This window comes from Pelophylax lessonae, assembly GCF_965119305.1.
Source record: "Pelophylax lessonae genome assembly, chromosome: 7".
In the NCBI taxonomy this organism is placed as follows: Eukaryota; Metazoa; Chordata; class Amphibia; order Anura; family Ranidae; genus Pelophylax; species Pelophylax lessonae.
This window is the reverse complement of record NC_138774.1, coordinates 230,613,461-230,634,688: the sequence shown is the minus strand read 5'-3', so window position 1 is coordinate 230,634,688 and position 21,228 is coordinate 230,613,461. Positions and strand designations below refer to the sequence as shown.

Genomic DNA, 21,228 nt, shown 5'->3' with positions numbered 1-21,228 from the left:
TGGGGAAACTTGTATCTTCCTAATGGGAATATAGATCCTTGCCTGAAAGGTATAGGACAGGGATAATATGCCTATATAGGTATACATTTTTACATATCTTGATGTTAATTATAAATAGGTATTCCACCTATAAAGATTATACCGTTCAGACTGAAGCCTGTCGTCACCGTATCCAGTGGAGACAGCAGCGTATCATCCCATGAGAAATAGGATGTAATCTTATGTTACTCGTCCTATGGGTCCTGATAGTAATATAAAGAGAAAATAAAACCCTCTTTTAGTAAGTTACCATAGTGGTTTAAGAAAGAAGTTATACAGGTCTCCTCCAGAGTACTCACTGTTCTGTGTGGATATCAGAGCGATAGACGTCCTGTGTTGCATCGGAGAGATAGCTCTCCGTTCTGGCTCTCGGCGTCCCCTTAAATACCCAAGTGTCCAAAAGTCTCGTGGAGATTCCCGCGAGAACTCTGTAGGTGGTTACGTCATATCCGTCTTTTGCCACCGGAAGTTCCTCGGACTGGCGGTGACATCACATCCGCCCAGATCAGGGGCTCCGATGTGTGTCATTTCCGCCTGAAATGCCCGGAGATGATTCCGCTGGACTGGCGGTGACGTAATATCCGCCTTTCTCTCTAATAGACTCCACTGTATGTCCGCCTTAGTTATAGCGGAATAGTCATGCAGTGGATACAAAAAGGGGGAATAATTTTTAATTAAATTTTGTTTTTAGGAACGAGAAAAGAGAGGGAAAAGGAAGGAGGAGGAGAACGATTTTCCTCTCTCCAAGTGAGTTTGATTTTTAAATGTAATTAAAGTAAAGTTTGTAATTAGAATAAATAATGCCTCTCTATGTCGTATATGGAGACTGCTAATGGACACTTATTTTGAAAAGGGGAAATCTCTAAAAGATAACGCCCCAGGCACGGGAAATGCGTATATCCCCTGGAAAAAATTATCCAGGGGTTTCAGGATGAAACATATGGAGCATTGCAACCAACTGTTAACATCCCGAGAACGCTCGTTTCTCCAGATGTTAGGGGCCTATTGATGGTCCCCATAGGAGATGTCTCACCCGTGCCAGGCTCTCATTTGCAGGGGAGCCCCCCGAGGGGGAGGAGAAAAAAAAAAGAATGATACAAAAGCCATGTTGGTGTCAATTACATGGACAGGGATACAAGTTAGCTGGTATGCCTACACAGTGGGAAGAAAAGGAGATAGCAGAATCTAGAAGGGGGAGGTTCATCAGGAGGGAACAGGGAATCCCCTGGTGCACAGGAGAAGGGGGCGAGGGGGGCAAAAATTCCCCAATATGGGGGATTTTGCACAGAAGAGACCCTGACCGGGTCTGCAGTTGTAGACCCACCCACAGTTAGCCTGTGACAGAAAGGGAAAAATGTTAATCGCAGAATGCATCACATGTTTAATTAGACAATTTAAATATATATCCTATTTGGGATATATTAGTATATTATAGTGTTGATAATTTTATGACCCACTCAGAGATATGGTATCTCAAAGTTTAGTATCTTTATACTGTCACATAATCATGATGGGGGGAGGGAGGAGAAGGGAAGGGTATGCAATGTTGTAATGGTCCTAGTTTGAAAAAGGAGGGATTAGAGGGATTTTCCTCGGGGAAAACAGACTGAGGGTCCCCATTCTCTATGTCCCTCCCTTTTCTTTTGGAGTATACTCCACCTCTCATAGAAATCTGGGTAACTTTCTCATTTATATCTCAGATACCTTCTCCTTTTTCAAACTAGGACCATTACAACATTGCATACCCTTCCCTTCTCCTCCCTCCCCCCATCATGATTATGTGACAGTATAAAGATACTAAACTTTGAGATACCATATCTCTGAGTGGGTCATAAAATTATCAACACTATAATATACTAATATATCCCAAATAGGATATATATTTAAATTGTCTAATTAAACATGTGATGCATTCTGCGATTAACATTTTTCCCTTTCTGTCACAGGCTAACTGTGGGTGGGTCTACAACTGCAGACCCGGTCAGGGTCTCTTCTGTGCAAAATCCCCCATATTGGGGAATTTTTGCCCCCCTCGCCCCCTTCTCCTGTGCACCAGGGGATTCCCTGTTCCCTCCTGATGAACCTCCCCCTTCTAGATTCTGCTATCTCCTTTTCTTCCCACTGTGTAGGCATACCAGCTAACTTGTATCCCTGTCCATGTAATTGACACCAACATGGCTTTTGTATCATTCTTTTTTTTTCTCCTCCCCCTCGGGGGGCTCCCCTGCAAATGAGAGCCCGGCACGGGTGAGACATCTCCTATGGGGACCATCAATAGGCCCCTAACATCTGGAGAAACGAGCGTTCTCGGGATGTTAACAGTTGGTTGCAATGCTCCATATGTTTCATCCTGAAACCCCTGGATAATTTTTTCCAGGGGATATACGCATTTCCCGTGCCTGGGGCGTTATCTTTTAGAGATTTCCCCTTTTCAAAATAAGTGTCCATTAGCAGTCTCCATATACGACATAGAGAGGCATTATTTATTCTAATTACAAACTTTACTTTAATTACATTTAAAAATCAAACTCACTTGGAGAGAGGAAAATCGTTCTCCTCCTCCTTCCTTTTCCCTCTCTTTTCTCGTTCCTAAAAACAAAATTTAATTAAAAATTATTCCCCCTTTTTGTATCCACTGCATGACTATTCCGCTATAACTAAGGCGGACATACAGTGGAGTCTATTAGAGAGAAAGGCGGATATTACGTCACCGCCAGTCCAGCGGAATCATCTCCGGGCATTTCAGGCGGAAATGACACACATCGGAGCCCCTGATCTGGGCGGATGTGATGTCACCGCCAGTCCGAGGAACTTCCGGTGGCAAAAGATGGATATGACGTAACCACCTACAGAGTTCTCGCGGGAATCACCACGAGACTTTTGGACACTTGGGTATTTAAGGGGACGCCGAGAGCCAGAACGGAGAGCTATCTCTCCGATGCAACACAGGACGTCTATCGCTCTGATATCCACACAGAACAGTGAGTACTCTGGAGGAGACCTGTATAACTTCTTTCTTAAACCACTATGGTAACTTACTAAAAGAGGGTTTTATTTTCTCTTTATATTACTATCAGGACCCATAGGACGAGTAACATAAGATTACATCCTATTTCTCATGGGATGATACGCTGCTGTCTCCACTGGATACGGTGACGACAGGCTTCAGTCTGAACGGTATAATCTTTATAGGTGGAATACCTATTTATAATTAACATCAAGATATGTAAAAATGTATACCTATATAGGCATATTATCCCTGTCCTATACCTTTCAGGCAAGGATCTATATTCCCATTAGGAAGATACAAGTTTCCCCAAACCCTTGCCTCAACTTACCCTTGGAGACCGATGGGATACCCCACACCCTCCAATAAATTAGTGAGGTAAGAGTTACTTCATTCGAATCACTAAATATACTATATACGTTATCTTGATTTACCAAAGCTGAAAAGACACATCTTCTTCTCCCCTAATAGGATCCTATTGTAATAAATCTGAGAGATATATACATCGGAAGATAATAATAATTTTGTGGGAAAAATCAGTTTTCCCCTTTTTCCCTATTTTTCCTGGTTTCGTTTCCTTTTTCTTTTTCCCTCTTTTATATGTCTACACGAAAATCATTATAACAGGTGAATTTACATGAATATTTTCTGTAACAATGTTTGTAAATACACTTACATCAATCCAGGATCTCTGACAGTTTCTTATAAATATACTCGCTGTTTCAGATACAGAATAAATCTTTATACCTGACTCTAGCTCTCAACGCTTGGGAGTTTTACCCCCCGAAGGGGAACCCTATTGGGCTCTACTGTTTTGCAGGTATGTTCTTTAACACAAGGGGTCCCTTTATCTTCCCCCTTCCCCTCCCCTCCCCCTTCTCCCTTTCCTTCTTCCCCCCCCTCCTCTTTTCCTTCTTCCCCCCCTTTTTTTTTTTTTCCCCCCCTAATCTTTGGGAGTAGGTTTCTTCTCTAGGGGTATCCTGGATAAGCAATAGGCTTTCCAGGGCATCTTCAGGGCAACATGTGGTCGCAGATGCAAATAATACTTTGTTCATGTACAAAAAACCTTTCATTGTAAAATGCCTATGTATATTCTGTTTCTTGGAATTTATATTCAATTATGTATTTCAGGAACATATGCAGATTCCCTGAGGAAGATTTATGTACTAAACAAACAGTTTGAAACGCGTTGGACTCTGCTATGTACCTATAACTGTATTGTATCATTCACGCTTTTTTTTTTTTTTTTTCGAGTCTATAATTACAAATATGTACAGTTTATTATGATGATTTTGTTATAACTACACTTTTTCAAAATAAATTTTATACTTATTACACGAAAAAAATTTCTCCTAAGAGAGCCTTTACTGTTACCCTTAAAGTCCCACAAACCTAAGGGGGTTTCTTTTTCAAGCTCGCATATACTTACTGGGGTCACTACTGAAGATTTAAGTGCAAGCTAAAGTATGGGCAAAGTTATTTTGGCGGCACTTCTCCAAAATAGTTTGGCCATACTTCTCCTTTTAACTTGCACCTAAATAATCGGTAGTGGCCCCAGTAAGTATATGCGAGCTAAAGTAATTTTATTTAGGGCTGAGTTGTAGTGTAACCACTTGCAGATGGTGACGGGGCCGCCTCTCTGCGCCGGATCAAGTACAGTACATGTACGTACTGTAAGAACGGTAAGGATGTGGAATTCTCTTCCACAAGCAGTCGTATCAGCAGGGAGCATTGATAGTTTCAAAAAACTATTAGATGGACACCCTAAAGACCACAACATACAGGGGTATACAATGTACGGTTAAAGCAAACACACACACACACACACACATCATAGGTTGAACTGGATGGACTGATGTCTTTTTTCAACCTCACTAACTATGTAACTATGTAACTGTGTAACGTGATCCGGCATTTCCAGGTAGGGGGGAACACGCGCTGTGATTCGATACAGCCTAAGATGGTCAGCAGATCCCATGCAATGATTTATGACCGGAACCTGCTGATTGGTTTAGCGAATCACAGTACAGAGCCCTGTGTGTTCGGCTGTTTTTTTTCTCCCTGCAAAGCATGGCGAAAAATCAACCACATTTAGTAAAGCGGCACATATTGCACACATTACACAATGTTAGGCACACAGTTAACCCCTTTGATCGCCCTAGATGTTAACCTCTTCCCAGCCAGTGTCATCAGTACAGTGACAGTGTACAGTATTAGCACTGATCACTTTATTAGTGTCACTGGTAATATTGTCAGTCAGTTCCCACCCAGTGTCAGTTAGTGTCAGATTTCTCTCTGCACTACAACAGTCCCACTATAAGTCGCTTATCACTGCCGTTACTAGTATTAAAAAAACAAAATCCAGTATATATGCCATCATTTTTTTTACAAGAGGCAGATAAGGCCTTCACCTGTAATGTACACAGCCATGTAGACACTATGAATTTCATGCAAACCAATCAATATACACTTATTGGGATTTTGTTTACCAAAGACATGTAGCAGAATACATTTTGGCCTAAATTTATCAATAATTTTTTTTTTTTTCTTATTGGATACGTTTTATAGCAGAAATTAAAAAATATATATATTTTTTTTTCAAATTTTCAGTGTATATAATAAAAAAAACCCAGTGGTGATAAAATGCCGAAAGAAAGCTCTATTTTGTGTGAACAAAATACATTTCATTTGGGTACAGTGTTGTAATGGGTAAAGTAGCGCAGTGCTGAATAGCAGAAAATGGGCTGGTCACAAAGAGGGTAAAACCTTCCGGAGCTGAAGTGGTTAAAACAGAAGTGTATCATGTGGAGACAGAGAGTTACTAATGTCATATCGTTTCACTTTCAGTATTTGCTGCATTACCTGGTTTCAGTAAAGAACTGGATGAATCGGCACAGTTGGGAGCGCAATCCCATTGCTACAGCTTCCTGGGCTCTACTGAGGGACAGCTACCATGGAGACATTTGTCTGCGCTATGAGGCCCAGCATATCGCTGTAGCGGTGATATACTTCGCTCTGCAGTGCTACGGGGTGGAAGTCCCAGGAAACGAGAGTGCTGAGAACCAGTGGTGGAAGGTAGGTGCCTGTGCTGCACTTATAATTGCAGGGTGCTTTTTACTGGTGCAGTGTACTGTCATGGCAGTCAGGCACATTTGTTAAATCACAAGGAAGCAAAGTTAAAGACGATCTCCAGTGAAAGGAAAAAAAAAAATCCTCCCTTGCAGTGGGGCTGCCCCTGTACTGCAAGGGTTAAATGCCCCTTTAGGCATAGGGTACAAGAAAAAGCAGTATTACTTACCTGATCCTCTTCTCCACCTGGTTGCCAGTGCTCTCTTCTACTCCCCCAGGCTCCTGTAGTGTTCTGCCCCTTGGCATCCTCATGGCCAGTGCAGGGCTGTTGGTCCTGCCTCTGTCTTGATGATGTCAGAGGACCTGTGATTGCTGGAGAGTGTAGGGAAGAAGAGGCTGTGGAGACCAGTCTAGCAAAGCTGCGGAGCCTGCAGGAGCAGAGGATAAGGTAAGGCTGGCCATAGACGATTTGGACTGATTGTGTGGATGTGGGAATCCATTTTTTTTCAATCAAGGTGGATGGAGGAATCCTCCCCACTGTGCCATTGTATTCTGACAGCGAGGACTTCTCTGCTGTCAGAATACACACATCAGTGCTGCAGACTCTGATCGAATGACAATTTTCCAAAATTCCCGTTTGACAAAAGTCAATAGCTAGATCTACTTCTGTTGAATGGGAGGGGCCATAGATGGATCAGAAAGATGCCTGTCATCCCTTTCGGTTTCCGGTGCAAGCTTGCGTTCCAGCGTGGTTATGACCTCGGCTCCGTGGAATTCATCTCTGCTTTACGGGGCTCCCATCCTTTACAGCCAACCTGGATATCTCCACGCAGACGCCGATGGGTGCCTACTTACCAGCCTCCTAGTGGCCCCTTTCCACCCAGCTCTGCAAGCGACTAAAGGATTTTTTTATGTGCCTGTCATTCACCTCTCTCTGAGTGCATTTTAACCCTTTGCTTTTATCTGTTGTTTTATTAACCTGATACACTTAGATGGCGATGCCTTCTGTTTCGTCTTATTTGCCATAAATGGATCGCAGTTCAGCTGGTCCCTGTTGACCCAGTGCAATCCATCTATGGCCCGCTTCAGTAAAACTGCTTTTACAGCCCCCTAGACCTAAACAAGCCTTTAACCCTTGCAGTATGCAAGGGAGGATCAGCTTTAAAGCCCAACTCTGGGAAAAAATGTAATGTTGCCAGCTTTTGTATTCTAAGGGAGAGTAAAAGCACTTTTACTTACCCGATCCTCTGCTCCCCCGCCAGCGTGCGGCTCTCCCCCATGCCCTGGAAGTGGACTGTTCCTGCATTGCACTGCTATGGTCCCTGTGTTTTGATAATGTCAGAGGGACCTTAGACCACCAGAGCCTAGGAGAGAAGACACTACAGGGACCAGTCTACCAGCACAGAGGGGGATCGGCTAAATTAATCTTTTCTAGGTCCCACAGGCCTAAATGGGTAGTTAACACCATGCAGTGCAGGTGCAACCCCCACTACAAGGGAGAATGTTCGAGTTTCCTGGAGTTGGGCTTTAGGCTGCCCTGGAAGATTATGCAAATTCCAATTTAAAATACCAACAGTTACTGTGCCATGGCAAATTTTCTAAGGTTATTCTGGGATGCTGTGTATAAACAATTCTTCTTTTCTCTTTCGTTCATTGACGGACACAGCTCCTGTGAGTCAGTGGCGGTGAGCTCCCTCTTTCTGCTATAGCAGCACTTTTGGTGCATTGGTACCTGTGGTGCCACCAGTGCAGCAGTGGGGTTTTTTTTTTTTCCAAATTTTGCTGGCGGTCCCCGGATTAACCATGGAGTCTCTGGAGCACGTGTCACCACCTGACCCACTCTCAGAAGCTGGGGGACCCTCTGGGTCTCAGTCTACCCTGGCGGCGATGATGGCTGTCCTGCAGTCACTGGTTTTAAAAGCTCATATGACCCTTCAACATAGGCCTAGCAAAAAGCGTCTTCTGCCTTCACCTGCATCCTCTGCCTCCTCAGATTCTGAGGTTGATTTGGCCGCCTCGGACAGGAGTCACCCTACTGGGTCTGCGTCCACTCACCCTGAGTGCTCTGACATCTGAATCCTCTTCCACTACAGCCGCGCATGAAAGGGCGCTTTGGAGGCATTAATTGAACCAGTGCGGGAAACTTTAAAATTGGAGGACTCCGCTAATGCTGCATCGGCTGCGTCGGTACAATTGGGTACCCGCAAACCATCCAAGACAACTAAGGTTTTCCCCTTTCCTGCCTATTTTTTCAGTGGAGTTCCCCAAAACGCATGGTCGGGATATTTTTTTTTTTTTTTTTTAAACAGTGAGGTTTATTGAAACTTTTGGTACAATACAAAAATAAACCGTGCATTGAAACTGCGATCAGATTCATAACACATTGGGGTACAAAAATACAAATATACACAGTGATTAACACTTAGAAACAGAACAGACATAGTAAAAATAAGGCAGTAGTCAGTGACTCTCTGTCGGCCCAACACTCAAACAGGCAATATTGGTTTAACAGGGGCGGTCAGCATAAAATAGTTACCCACTGCACTACTGAGCCGTATCAGGGCACTGCACCCATTTGTCCCAAATCTTGTTGAACTTCTGAGGGCACCCCCTATGCTTATATAAAAGTTTATGAAATGGGATGACACTATTAATTTCCTTAATCCACAATCCTAGAGTAGGAGGAGTAGGTCTCATCCACCTCCTGGCTATCAATTTACGTGCTATAAACAAAGTTTCCTGAAGAAATATGACAGTGGATTTGGGCATCTCTCCATCCGGATAGACCCCCAGGAGACACTCCTTAGGGGAGAGTTGTAGAGGAGACCCCATCTTGTCATGCAGAAATGTGACTACTTGTTGCCATAGAGTCTGTAATTGGGGACAGCTCCACAATAGATGAAAGAAGGAAGCATCAGGGTCTCCGCACATAGGACAAGAGGGGACCAAGTCAGGGTGATATTTGGACAGTCTAAGTGGGGTGAGATAAGCCTGGTGTATTATAAAGGTCTGGGTTAGTCGATCCGACAGTTTTGGCGACACTCTGCGGCACGTCTCCAGGGCATCCTCCCATTCCTCATCCTCCATGGCCCCCACACTGCGCTCCCAGTGGGTCTTAAGTGCAAAAGCCAAAGTGGTCGAGGAAGGTGTGTGAAGTTCAGAGTAGAACATGGAAATGAGATGACTGGGTTCTGTACTTTTAACAATCTCAAGGGTGGTAACCGATTCTATCTCAGGAGGGCCGTCAGGGAATTGAGATCTATAGGCATGGGAGAGCTGTAAGTATCTGTAGTGCATGGGGCCCTGGAGCGCAAACTGGTCTTGCAAGGTCTCGTAAGACCGTAGACCAGTGGTCGTGGAGATATGGCTAAGGAGAAGAATACCCCTCCCGCTCCATACCGACAGGTCAGGGATGGAGAGGAACTCACGCAATGTACTATTATGCCACAGAGGGGTGAATGTGTGGAATGGAGGGCACCGAAGCCTGGACGCTACCACCTCCCAGATCCGACAATAGTGGTATAGAAGAGATCTGGGGCACAGGGGCTCCGGCGAGCCCCTGACGCCCCTAAGGATAACTAGGAGGGGGTCCCCGAGGGGATGAGCCCACCCAGGGCAGAGCAGGGTCAAGAAGCGTTCCCTATCCGTTTTATCTATGTGAAAGAACTGGGACAACTGAGCTGCCAGATAGTACAGATTAAAATCCGGCAGGGCCAATCCCCCTAGATTTGTAGGATTCTTGAGTTTGCGCCAGGAGATCTTGTGCCGGTTAGCACCCCAAACAAAGGTCTTGAGGAGTGATTCCATCTGCTTAAACAGCCTGAGTGGCAGGTAAGTAGGAGAGTGCCATACAACATAGAGAATTTTAGGAAGGAGAATCATTTTAATTAAATTGACTCTACCCATCACTCCCAGAGGTAATTTGGACCATACTTGAATTTTAGCCTTAAGCAGAGGGAACAAGGGTTGAACGTTATCCGGGACATAATCTGCTGAGTTAGCTGTCACTTAAATCCCTAAGTATTTAATGCGGGATACACATTGTAAGGCCGGGTTTGCGGGGGCGATCGCCTGCGGGCTCTCGTCAAGCGGGAGAATTTGTGACTTATCCCAGTTTATCTGAAAACCGGAGAATCGTCCGTACCGTTCAATTAAAGAAAGGGCCGTGAGTAGGGATTCTCGAGAGTCTTCCAAATATAACAGAGTGTCATCCGCATACATGCTGATCTTCTCCTCCAGCGGTCCCTTACGTAGGCCACGAATCCCGGGATGTGCTCTAATGGCCATCGCCAGGGGTTCCGCGGCCAGGGCATACAGCAGGGGGGAGAGGGGGCACCCCTGTCGAGTGCCACGGGATAAAGGGAAGGCGGTCGACTGCCAGCCGTTTGCCAGGACCCTAGCTACCGGGGCGCTATATAGAAGTTTGACCCACTTAATAAAATTAGGTCCAAAGCCGTATCGGTCCAGGCAGGTCCATAGAAATGGCCACTCTACCGAGTCGAATGCTTTAGCCGTGTCCAATGAGACCACCACCCTGCCACCCATTCCGTCGTGTTGTGCCTGGAGATTCATGAATAACCGGCGAAGGTTAAATGAGGTGTTCCTCCCAGGCATTAACCCGGCCTGGTCCGAGTGTATGAGTGAAAGGATCACCTTGTTAAGACGGAGGGATAAAATTTTCGCAAGGATTTTAGTGTCTACTGGGAGCAAAGAGATGGGACGGTAAGACTCTGGGGCGTGTACGTCCTTGCCCGGCTTGGGGATGAGCACAATTAGCGCCTCCCGCATAGAAGGGGGTAGGGTTGCATCTTTGAATAGAGATTGAAACAAAGCCAATAATTTAGGAGAAAGGAGTTCCGAATATTGGGAGAAGAATTCAATCGGGAGGCCGTCTAGGCCGGGGGCCTTAGATCTAGGGAACTTGGACACGGCTGCTGCAATCTCCTCCACAGAGATGGGTGCCTCGAGGGTCGCCAACTGGTCGGGTGTCAAAGTGGGAAAGTCAATAGAGTCCAGAAAGTCATGCATGTCAGTGCAGTCAGCGGGGGCCCTAGAGGTGTAAAGTGTACTAAAAAATGATCGGAAACACTGTGTCACCGCAGCAGGATCAGTGATCTCATTACCCAGGTCATCCTTTAAAGTAATAACTACCGGGGGCCTATCCTCACAATGGATTAAATACGCGAGGAGTTTCCCCGCCCGCTCTCCATGTGCAAACAGATTCTGCTTCTGAAAAAACATCTTAGATTTCGCCTTCTCATATTCAAGTTGGGAAAGGACTTTAGAGGTCAATTTATACTGGGATTCATGTGTCGGAGTCGGGTCCGCCATAAAGGCCTGTTCAGCTTCAATTAGATTTGTCGTTGCCCTGGAGATCTCCTCAGCAGCCCGCGCTCTAACAGCTTTGATTTTGGAGATCATAGTGGATCTGGCGAACAGTTTAAATGCCTCCCACACTGCAGCCGGGGAGGCAGTGCCCTCATTATCAGAGAAGAATTGTGTCCAGGTCCCCTCAATGTCGTTCCCATCAGACACCAAGGGGAGCCAGGCGGGATTCAGGCGCCAGGCCGGGGGAGGTCTATTGCAGGGCAAGGACAACAGTATCCAATAAGGGCAGTGATCAGACAGGGTCCGTGGGGCGAAGCCTGCCGCCAGTAACCTGGGGAGCAGGGTTCGAGACAGCAATATCAGATCAATGCGTGACATAGAATGGTGTGCAGCCGAGAAACAGGAGTACGCGCGCTGAGCGGGGTATTTGCTGCGCCAAGAGTCGGCCAAACCAAAGCTCTCCAACAATCGGGAGAACCTGGTCGGGGACGACCCCGGCGGCGCCTGGGAGGCGCCACCGGATCTATCCAGACCCGAGTCCATCACATTGTTAAAGTCACCCAGCCAGATCACCGGGGCCCCCGGGCATTGTGCCATAAACGCCAGTCCCTCCATAATAATCACAGCAGAGTAAGGGGGGGGCACATAGAAAGCCATCAGCAGCATCAATTCCCCATAGACTGACGTTTTGAGAAAGACATATCTACCCATTGGGTCGACCTGAGATCCTAGGAGCTGGAAATGTACCGATTTGGCCACCAGAAGCGCCACACCCCTGGAGTGCGAGCTATAAGCAGAGTGCTGCACCCAGCCAACCCAGGGCCGTTTGAGAGACTGTTGTACGCGGCCCTCCAAATGTGTCTCCACCAGAACTATAATATCAGCCCGTACACGGCGTAAAACATTAAAGACAGCCGTCCGTTTAATCTTATCGCGCATACCCCTGACATGCCACGTCAACAATTTCAATGCGGCCATGGCAGGGGTAATACGGAGCGTGGAGCGGAGGCTCCCAGGATCTCAGGCAATAAGGCCACAGAACTAACAAGGCCACGGTCATACACTATCAGTAATAAACGGCAGCAAAAGAGCAGATAGTTATTACTTGAGGTCAATGTGCATAGAACAGAAACAGTATAGAGATTGTACCAAATATAAACTGTAAACAATGGTAATACCCCAATTCCCCCTCCCTGCCCTGCACCAACCCCAACTTGTGCGGGCATGTTCCCAAACAAGTGCCTCAACCAGAACAGGCCCACATGCGACTGATAAAGAACAAGATCAGGAGGCCAGGGACCCCCAGGGTAGTCAGCAAAAATACAGCAAAATACAATTAGGACAAGCAAGGGGGCCCGGGGGCCCAGGTCCAGCAGAAGTCGCAGGGGGCAACAGGGGAGTTGGGCACAAACACACGCCTTAGCGGGTGTAGGGGGCGAAAACCAACAGGTGTATCGCTGGGTAGCAAAGCCTATGGGCAGGTGGAAATCCATAGGAAGAGAACAGAAAAATCAGTTCCATCTGTGGAGCTAGGGCGCTCCGCCGGTCAAACACAGGAGCAATAGTGCAGGAAAATGAGGGGGGAGGGGGGGGGGGAAGGGGGATGTAAAGTCTTGAGTTTCGCAGGATCTACAAAACCCCCCTCCACCTCTGCAGCAGCTTAAGGTATAGGCAATCAGGGAGAGAGCATCATGAAGTCGCCAGGGCAAGGTGGTCAGGCTCTAGCTTCCAGTCCTTCTAACCAGGAGATGGCGGCTTCCGGATCCTCAAAGAAGTGGGCTCGGTCCTCACCCTCCACTCTAAGACGGGCCGGATACAACATAGAGTATTTGATATTCTTGATACGCAGCCTGCGTTTGACCTCCAAAAAGCTCTTGCGGCGCCTCTGGCCTCAGCAGAGAAGTCGGGGAAAATCGCTATTTTGTGATTTCCAAATGGAATGTTCCCCTTAACTCTGGCCAGGCGTAATATGGCATCTCTGTCCCGATAGTTCAGGAATTTAGCGATGAACGTGCGGGGGGGTGCACCCTGAGGGGGGGGACGCCCTGAGAGGCGATGTGCACGTTCCACAACAAAAGTGGGTGAAAAGGATTCTCTGCCATATGTCTGAGTGAGCAATTGTTCCAAATAGGATGAGGGGTCTGCACCTTCAGAGCCCTCCGGGAGGCCAATGAACCGCAGGTTACAGCGGCGCAGCCTATTCTCCATGTCATCTTGTTTTTGGAGGATAAGGTGTACTTGTTGCTGTAGCCTGTCTGAGGAGCTTTGCAATGGAGGGAGGGAGTCTTCCACCTCGCTAATTCTGTGTTCAGCCTCACCAACTCTGTCCCTTAGCTTCTGCATATCCTGACGCATCAAAGATATATCTACCTTCACCTCCTCGATTTTAGTTGTCAGCATGGTCTGGCAAGTGGCAATCGCTTCCAAAACCTTGGATGTAGCAGGGCTCTCAGGCTCCTCCACCACAAGCGACGGGCCGGCGCCATCTTGGATCGGGGCCTCCTTCTCCAGCCTCCGGAATGCAGCCAGTTTTGCCGCAGCTTCAGAGCCTTTCTTCGGCGGAGACATGCGGAGGTCAGTGCCGCGGGTGTGCGGGAGGTGAAGGGAGGATTATCGTGCCCGGAGGGCTGCAGGATTAGCGGTACAGGATATCGGTCCGGCGGAGCTCCTCTCACACACGTCCTCTCACATGCTGCGCCAGGCCACGCCCCATGGTCGGGATATTTAAGCATTTTGCTAGAAGGTGTCCTTTTGGAGAGTCCCTTTTGAAGAAACTGACAGTTCCGGCGGTGGTGGATTCTCAGGTTTCTAGGTTAAATAAAGCCACACTGCTACCGGTGGAGGACTCTCCATCCTTTAAGGACCCTGTTAACAAGGGAGCTGAATCTCTGGTCCGATACCTTTTTACTGTGGCCGACTCAATTTTGAGGCTGGTGTTTGCCTTAACCTTGGTCTCCCAGACCTTAACAGAATGGGCAAAGCTTCTGCGCCAGGATTTGCAAGGGGGTCAGCATCCTCCTGACGGAACTGGTGGATCTGTTAGTGTAGGGATTACAATATATCTGTGATGCCTCTCTGGATGTGGCACCTTTAGCCAGCAGAGTGTCTGTGACAGCTGTGACCCTCCACCGCATGATTTGGCTAAAATGCTGGTCTGCGGACCAGGCTTCCAAAAGGGTACTGACCGATCTCCCTTTTGTAGGAGACCGCCTGTTAGGAGCTTCCATGGAAGAGATCATTAAAGGTCTTTCCGGAGGTAAGAGTACTTTGCTTCCACAGGTTACCAAGAGCAAGGAGCCTTGTCGCAAGCGTGGTCCTTTCTTTTCAGCACATAAACGGCCCTTTGGTCCCACGAGATTGCAGGATAAGGGATCAAAATCCACCGGTAACTTGCGGATCGTCTGCGAGGCCTTCTCGGGGCGGTACAACATCTGCTCTCCCAAGGAGTCATTGTACCAGTTCCAGAGTCGGAACGTTTCCAGGGGTTTTATTCAAACCTATTTACTGTCCCCAGAAAGGAAGGCAAGGTCCATCCAATCCTGGATCTCAAGGCTTTGACCCGCTTTGTTCGGGTTCAGAAATTTCGGATGGAGTCCATTCACACGGTTGTGGCATCTCTTCATCAGTGCAATTTTCTGGCCTCAATCGATATGAAGGACGCTTACCTTCATATCCTAATATATGTCAGGCATCAGCGTTGTCTTCACTTTGCCATAGGCGAGGAGCACTATAAATTTGTGGCGTTATACTTTGGTCTCACTTCAGCTACCTGGGTGTTCATAAAAGTTTTGGCTCGGATGTTAGCCTTGCTCAGGCAGAGGGGGATCGTGGTAATGGGGTACTTCAACGACCTTCTTCTGCGAGGAGAATCTCCGACTGTATTAAAAGACGATTTGGATATCACTGTGCGAACCTTGCAAGAGTTCAGCTGGAAACTGAATTTTTAAAAATCGGCTCTGATGCTATCTAACAAACTGGACTACCTGGGCCTAACTCTGTATTCAGCCTCAGCCTGCGTGTTGTTTCTTCCGGAGACCAAACTCCTGAAGTTTCAGCATGCGATTCAGCTCCTGTTATCCAAACGTCGGTCTTCTCTCAGGACTTGCATGCAAGTGCTGGGCTTGATGGTCTCCACTTTCAAGGCAGTTCTGTTTACTCATTTCCATACCAGACCTCTGCAAAAAGAGATTCTTTCCAAAATGGACAAGAATCCACGGTCCCTAATCAATCTGACCCTGTTGAGCCGCTGTACGAGGGGGTCCTTGATATGTTGGCTCCGCTTCAACAAGGAAAATCCTTTCTCCCCCTGTACTGGACGGTGGTCAACACGGATGCCAGCCTGTACGGGTGGGGAGGTGTCTTGGGCACAGATTCGGCTCAGGGATTTTGGAGTCGGAAGGACTTTCTTCTGATCAATGTCCTGGAGATTCAGGCAATCAGGCTTTGCCTGTCCTTGTGGGCGGACCGTCTACAGGGGTGCCCGGTAAAGGTTTAATCAGACAACGCCACGGCTGTGGCATATGTCAACCATCAAGGGGGCACCAAAATTGCCCTAGCAGCCAGAGAAGTGGCCGGCATTCTAAGGTGGCCAGAAGGTTTTGTTCTAGCCCTCTCTGCGGTGCACAGTCCAGGGGTGGAAATTTGGCAGGCGTACTACCTCAGTCGGCAGGCGCTGGATCAGGGAGAATAGTCTCTTCACCCAGGGGTGTTTCAACAACAGTATCTCTGGTGGGGGACTCCTGATGTGGACCTGTTGCCTTCTTGTCTCAACCAGAAGGTTCAGAGGTTTGTGGCAAGGTCTTGGGACCCTCTAGCCAACGCCACAGACGCTCTGGTGGCCCCTTGGGGCCAGTATCATCTAATGTATGCCTTTCCTCTACTAAAACCTCTGCTGAAACTTCTGCGCATAATTGAGGCAGAAGGGATTCCAGTCATTCTGGTGGCCCTAGACTGGCCTCGCCGGACTTGGTACGCAGACCTGGTAAGACTGGTAGCCGATCTTTTGGCTCAAGGAACGATCTTCCATCCTAATTTACGGTCGCTGGCTTTAATTGCAAGCCAGGTGCTGAAGAAAGTGGTGCTATGTCCTTGCCAGTCTTTCCTTCCTTAGGTCGTCTCTGATTTCCGCTTAAATGAAGACATTGTGTTGCCTTCCTTGTGTCCTAAGCCTAAGCATCCTGAAGAGATTTCCTTACATTCCCTGGATATGGTTTGAGCAGTCAGGGTGTACCTGGTGTGGCGGCATTCGGAAATCGGATTCCTTGTTTGTCCTTACCGATGGGTCTCGTAAGGGGCAGGCCGCATCTGCTGCGACCATTTCCACATGGATCAGGCAGACGGTGGTGTAGGCCTATTCCATTATGAGTCAGGTTTCTCCTTTCCCTGTTAAGGCACATTCTATGAGGGTGCTTAGTGCCTCATGGGCCTTCTGTCATCAGGCGTCAGTGGTCCAGGTTTGCAAGGCGGCCACCTGGTCGTCTGTGCACACCTTGACCAAATTTTACAAGATGGATGTAGTCGCATCTGCAGATGCTGCTTTTGGCCGCAAAGTTTTGCAGGCTGCTGTTGCAGCGGCTTCTGCCTCTTGAGGGTGTATATTTTTGGTAGGTGAGCTCCAGTTGTTCCTGGTTGAGCTCCTGTTTTACTTGGTTGGCTACGTTTAGCCTTTGGGAAGTGTGTTTTCTTGCTGTGTTCTTCCCACCCCTCATGTTTAACATTGCTTTGGGACGTCCCAATGGTCAAGAAGATCAGGAGCTGTCAATGAACGAAAGAGAAAACTGGAATTTTGTCTTACTGTAAAATCCTTTTCTCTGAAGTTCATTGATGGACACAGCACCCACCCCTCTGTTGAGTTGGGTTATGTATTCTGACACTGCTTGTTACAAAATTGAAGACCTATAGCAGGAAGTGGGAGTATACCCCCCCAGGACTGCTCTATAGGCGTAGTCAATTTTTTCCGCCTAGTTTCCTACTCCTTAAGGGGGCAACATAACTCAAGGATCAAGAAGATATGGTGCTGTGTCCGTCAATGAACAGCAGAGAAAAGGATTTTACGGTAAGACAAAAATCCAGTTTTATTCTATTTAACCACACTCTTAAAAAGGCAAATTCTGCTGTTCTAAAAGCATCCAATCCCCCATTCCTGCCCCCTTTTTTATTTTACCCATCTGCCTTCCATTGTCTATTTAAAGCCAGTTTGTAAGCATATGTAATTATGTACCCTACGTAGTGCGGTTGTCTAATTACATTTATTACTATTATTCTTTTTTTTTTTTTTTTTGACTGGAATAACTTCTTGACTGCAGTCTCCTGTTATCCTGTGCTCAGCAACACTCTGTGAGAGGAAGGTGCAGTCCTAGGAGAATGTACATGTGCTGGCAGGAGGAGAGAGCAGAGTGTCAGATTTATCAGTGTGTTGCTGCTCTTTTATTATCCTATTAGCACAGTGTTTTTCAACCGGAGTGCCGCCAGCAGTCCTCAGGGGTGCTGTGGCAACACCCTGATGTTAGCGATCCTCTTGTTAACGCCTGTGTATAGAGCGGATGCAGAGAGCTCTGCCCACACCTCCTCCCAGCTCTCTCAGAGAAAGCTTTGCTGCCCCCTCGACGTATCCTTAGCAGCTGATGTCGTCATCGGTTGGTAGGATTCGGCAGGACCTCTGCAGCTAATGAGGTAGCCGTTGGTAAGTTAAAGGCTATCTCCAGGGAAAGAAAATTCCTCTCTTGCAGTGAGGCTGCCCCTGTACTGTAAGGGTTAAGAGGTAGCCATTGGGGTGGACTATAAAACTGCGGCTCAACCGTGGAGTTTTAACCACTTAAGCCCCAGCCCTATTTCGGACACTTTTTGTTTACAAGTTAAAACCAGTATTTTTTCCTAGAAAACTACTTAGAACCCCCAAACATTATATATATTTTTTTAGCAAAGACTCTGGAGAATAAAATGTCGGTCATTGCAATATTTTTTGTCACGCGGTATTTGCGCAGCGGTCTTTAAAACGCAATTTTTTGGGGAAAAATTTAGAAAAATCACATTTCACTGCATTTAAAAAATACTAAACAGTAATGTTAGCCCATTTTTTTGTATATTGTGAAAGATGATGTCACGCCGAGTAAATAGATACCCAACATGTTACGGTTTAAAATTGCAGTTGTGGGATGGCGACAAACTACGGTCAATAGAGATCTCAATAGGCGACGCTTAAAATTTATTTAACGGTTACCAGTTTAGAGTTAGAGTGTAGCTCTTTTTTTTTTTTTTAATTATTGCCCACGCTCTGGCGATCACGGCAATACCTCACATGTGTGGTTTGAACAGCGATTTAATCTGCGGCTCGACTTCCGTATACGTTTTTTTTTTTGTGCACGAGCTAAGGGTGATGGGGCGGCTAAAAATGTTTTCTTTTTTTCCTATTTATTTTTTAACTTTATTACAGGTTTTTAAAAAAAAAAAAAAAAAATCTGATCACTTTTATTGCTGTCACAAGCAATGTAAACATCCCTTGTGACACCAATATGCAGTGACAGGTACACTTTATGGAGGGATCGAGGGTCTAAAACACTTCCATGTATGCAAAACGCCAAAAACTGCGTTTTTGCATACAGCCGTTTTTTAAATTTGCAGCACAGTAACCCGGAAGTGACGTCATGGACGCCGCCTCCGTGTTACGTCATCAGAGACCCGATCGAAGCCGTTTCCGGCTTTGATTGGGACTCCATCCAGCCGGCGGACATGCCGGCTGGGTGCTCGGGGCTCACCGAAGACAAGAAGTCACAGAAGGCGGCGGGAGGGGGGGGGGGATGTCCCCTCCCGCTCACCCGGGTAACGATCGAGCGGCTCCCGAGCCGCATCGGTCGTTACCGACGGAAAGCCGACCGTCGGCTCTAAACCACTAGCTAGAGGCATCATCCCGGTATACTACCACAAAGTCTGCTGACGTAGATATACGTTACTATGCGGTAAGTGGTTAACACCTCATGTGTCAACAAAGCCCTTCAAGAGAATCCCACTTTCCCCAAAATCATGTGTTTTTTTTTTTTTATCCCTGACAATTATTATAATAAACAAATTCACATATTCACTGTTGTCCTGTTGCAAGCGTCTGCACTCCAGATCCTGTCCTGCCCTCTTCCTTTGTGATGTCATCAGGAGTCTGCTGTCTCTTCCTGGTTCTTGCAGCAGGCCCCCAGGTCCACTCTGCTCCAGTTGCTGTGTTGGGATATGTGACCTGCATATCACAGGGGGCTTCAGGCGCAGAGATGACCTTGGCTGGGTAAGAATGATGGCGGGGGAAGGCTAAAGCATAAAAAATGGCTTTTTAGATTGCAGTGATAAGGCAAGGATTAGTAACTGGAAGACTACGGATTTTAATAATGAAGGTGAGGTCACTGAACTTGTAGTCTATTCAGTACTACATTACTACCTCCAGTCCAATAAATGTACTTCAGTACAGACCTTGGGTCTAGGGGGAAGAGTCTGTAGGATCCTGGGCATTGCACTTGCAATTCACTGATTGCTGTTGCCATAGGTGTGCGCAGCCTATTGCATTAGGGTGTGCACCCTAAAGCTCAAACACACATGTCCAATATATGGCGCCAGTAGGGAGATTAATCAGTGAAAGAGAAGTGCGTAAGGGCATAAGAGACGGTAAGTTGGAGATCTTTCCCATCTTCCTGCAGGCACTGAGTGATCATGCTAATGTGCATGGGGTGATTAGGGTGTGCCCAGGCACATCCGGCACACCCTGTATGCACGCCTATTGCTGTTGCAATGCTCTGTTGGCTCCAATGCAAAAAAATGAATATGTGCACATTATTATTATTATTATTATTATTATTATTATTATTTTGTTTCATAGATGTGGGGGCATTTATTATTATTATCATATACTGTACAGTATATATAAAAAAATGTATACAAAAGGTGGACTATGCTTTTAACTTGTATACACCAGACAGGTTGAAAAACATTGGTTCATCTAACACTTTTTATTTTTTTCCTTGACTGCAGGTATTTAGTGAGAATATAACAAGAACAACCATCAACGACATCATATCTGATCTAATAAACATTTATACAATGGATACTGAAATACCTTGACCACAAAGTTACCAAGGACTGAACTACCTGATAACTGATATATCGGCAGCTTCTTTCAGATCATTCCTGCTATGGCCGGCCTGCCTGGGTACATTAGTTATAAATAACCCAAACCATCTTTTCAGATCCAACTCCTCCAAAGTGACTTTTCAACTATTGCCTTGTGACTTTTCCTGATTACAAAGTGCAGAATGGGGTTGTATGCTGGAACCTTGTATCACAATTAGACTTTAATGCAGAACATTTATTAGGTTGTCACACCTAGAGATGGGTCATCAGAGAGGGTTACAGAACAAACCTTCCAGAAATAAAACATTATGCGTATGCAATTGGACAATCTGTGCACGTACCGCCACTCCAAATGTACTCTCTTATCCTGTGGTCCCACCTGGCTGCCGAAGCCCAGGAATCCCCCCTCGTTCCATGCTGCACTCAAGCTCTATGAAGAAGGTCCACACACTGATGATGTCTTGAAAGTCCAGTTAAAGTGATTGTAAAGTCTTTTTTTTTTTCTATTAAAATAACAAAGATGCTATACTTGCCTCCTCTGTGAAATGGTTTTGCACAGGGCAGCCCTGATCCTCCTCAGGTCCCTCTTGAACTTTCCTGGCCCCTCCCTCCTGCCGAGTGCCCCCGCAGCAAGCAGCTTGCTATGGGGGCACCCAAGCCGAGCTGCAGCTCTGTGTGTC

General features: G+C 46.7%; 1 protein-coding gene across 1 annotated transcript in view; it reads left to right on the top strand.

The window, feature by feature from the left end:
* The window catches only part of CCNQ (cyclin Q), a 39,747-nt gene extending 18,997 nt beyond the window's left edge, over positions 1 to 20,750 (top strand). The window contains exons 5-6 of the mRNA XM_082262531.1: positions 5,894 to 6,121; positions 20,450 to 20,750. Of these exons, the coding sequence (XP_082118657.1) occupies positions 5,894 to 6,121; positions 20,450 to 20,539 (318 nt within the window). The 3' untranslated portion in view covers positions 20,540 to 20,750. The remainder of the gene's footprint in view (positions 1 to 5,893; positions 6,122 to 20,449) is intronic.
* Positions 20,751 to 21,228: the final 478 nt, after the last annotated feature.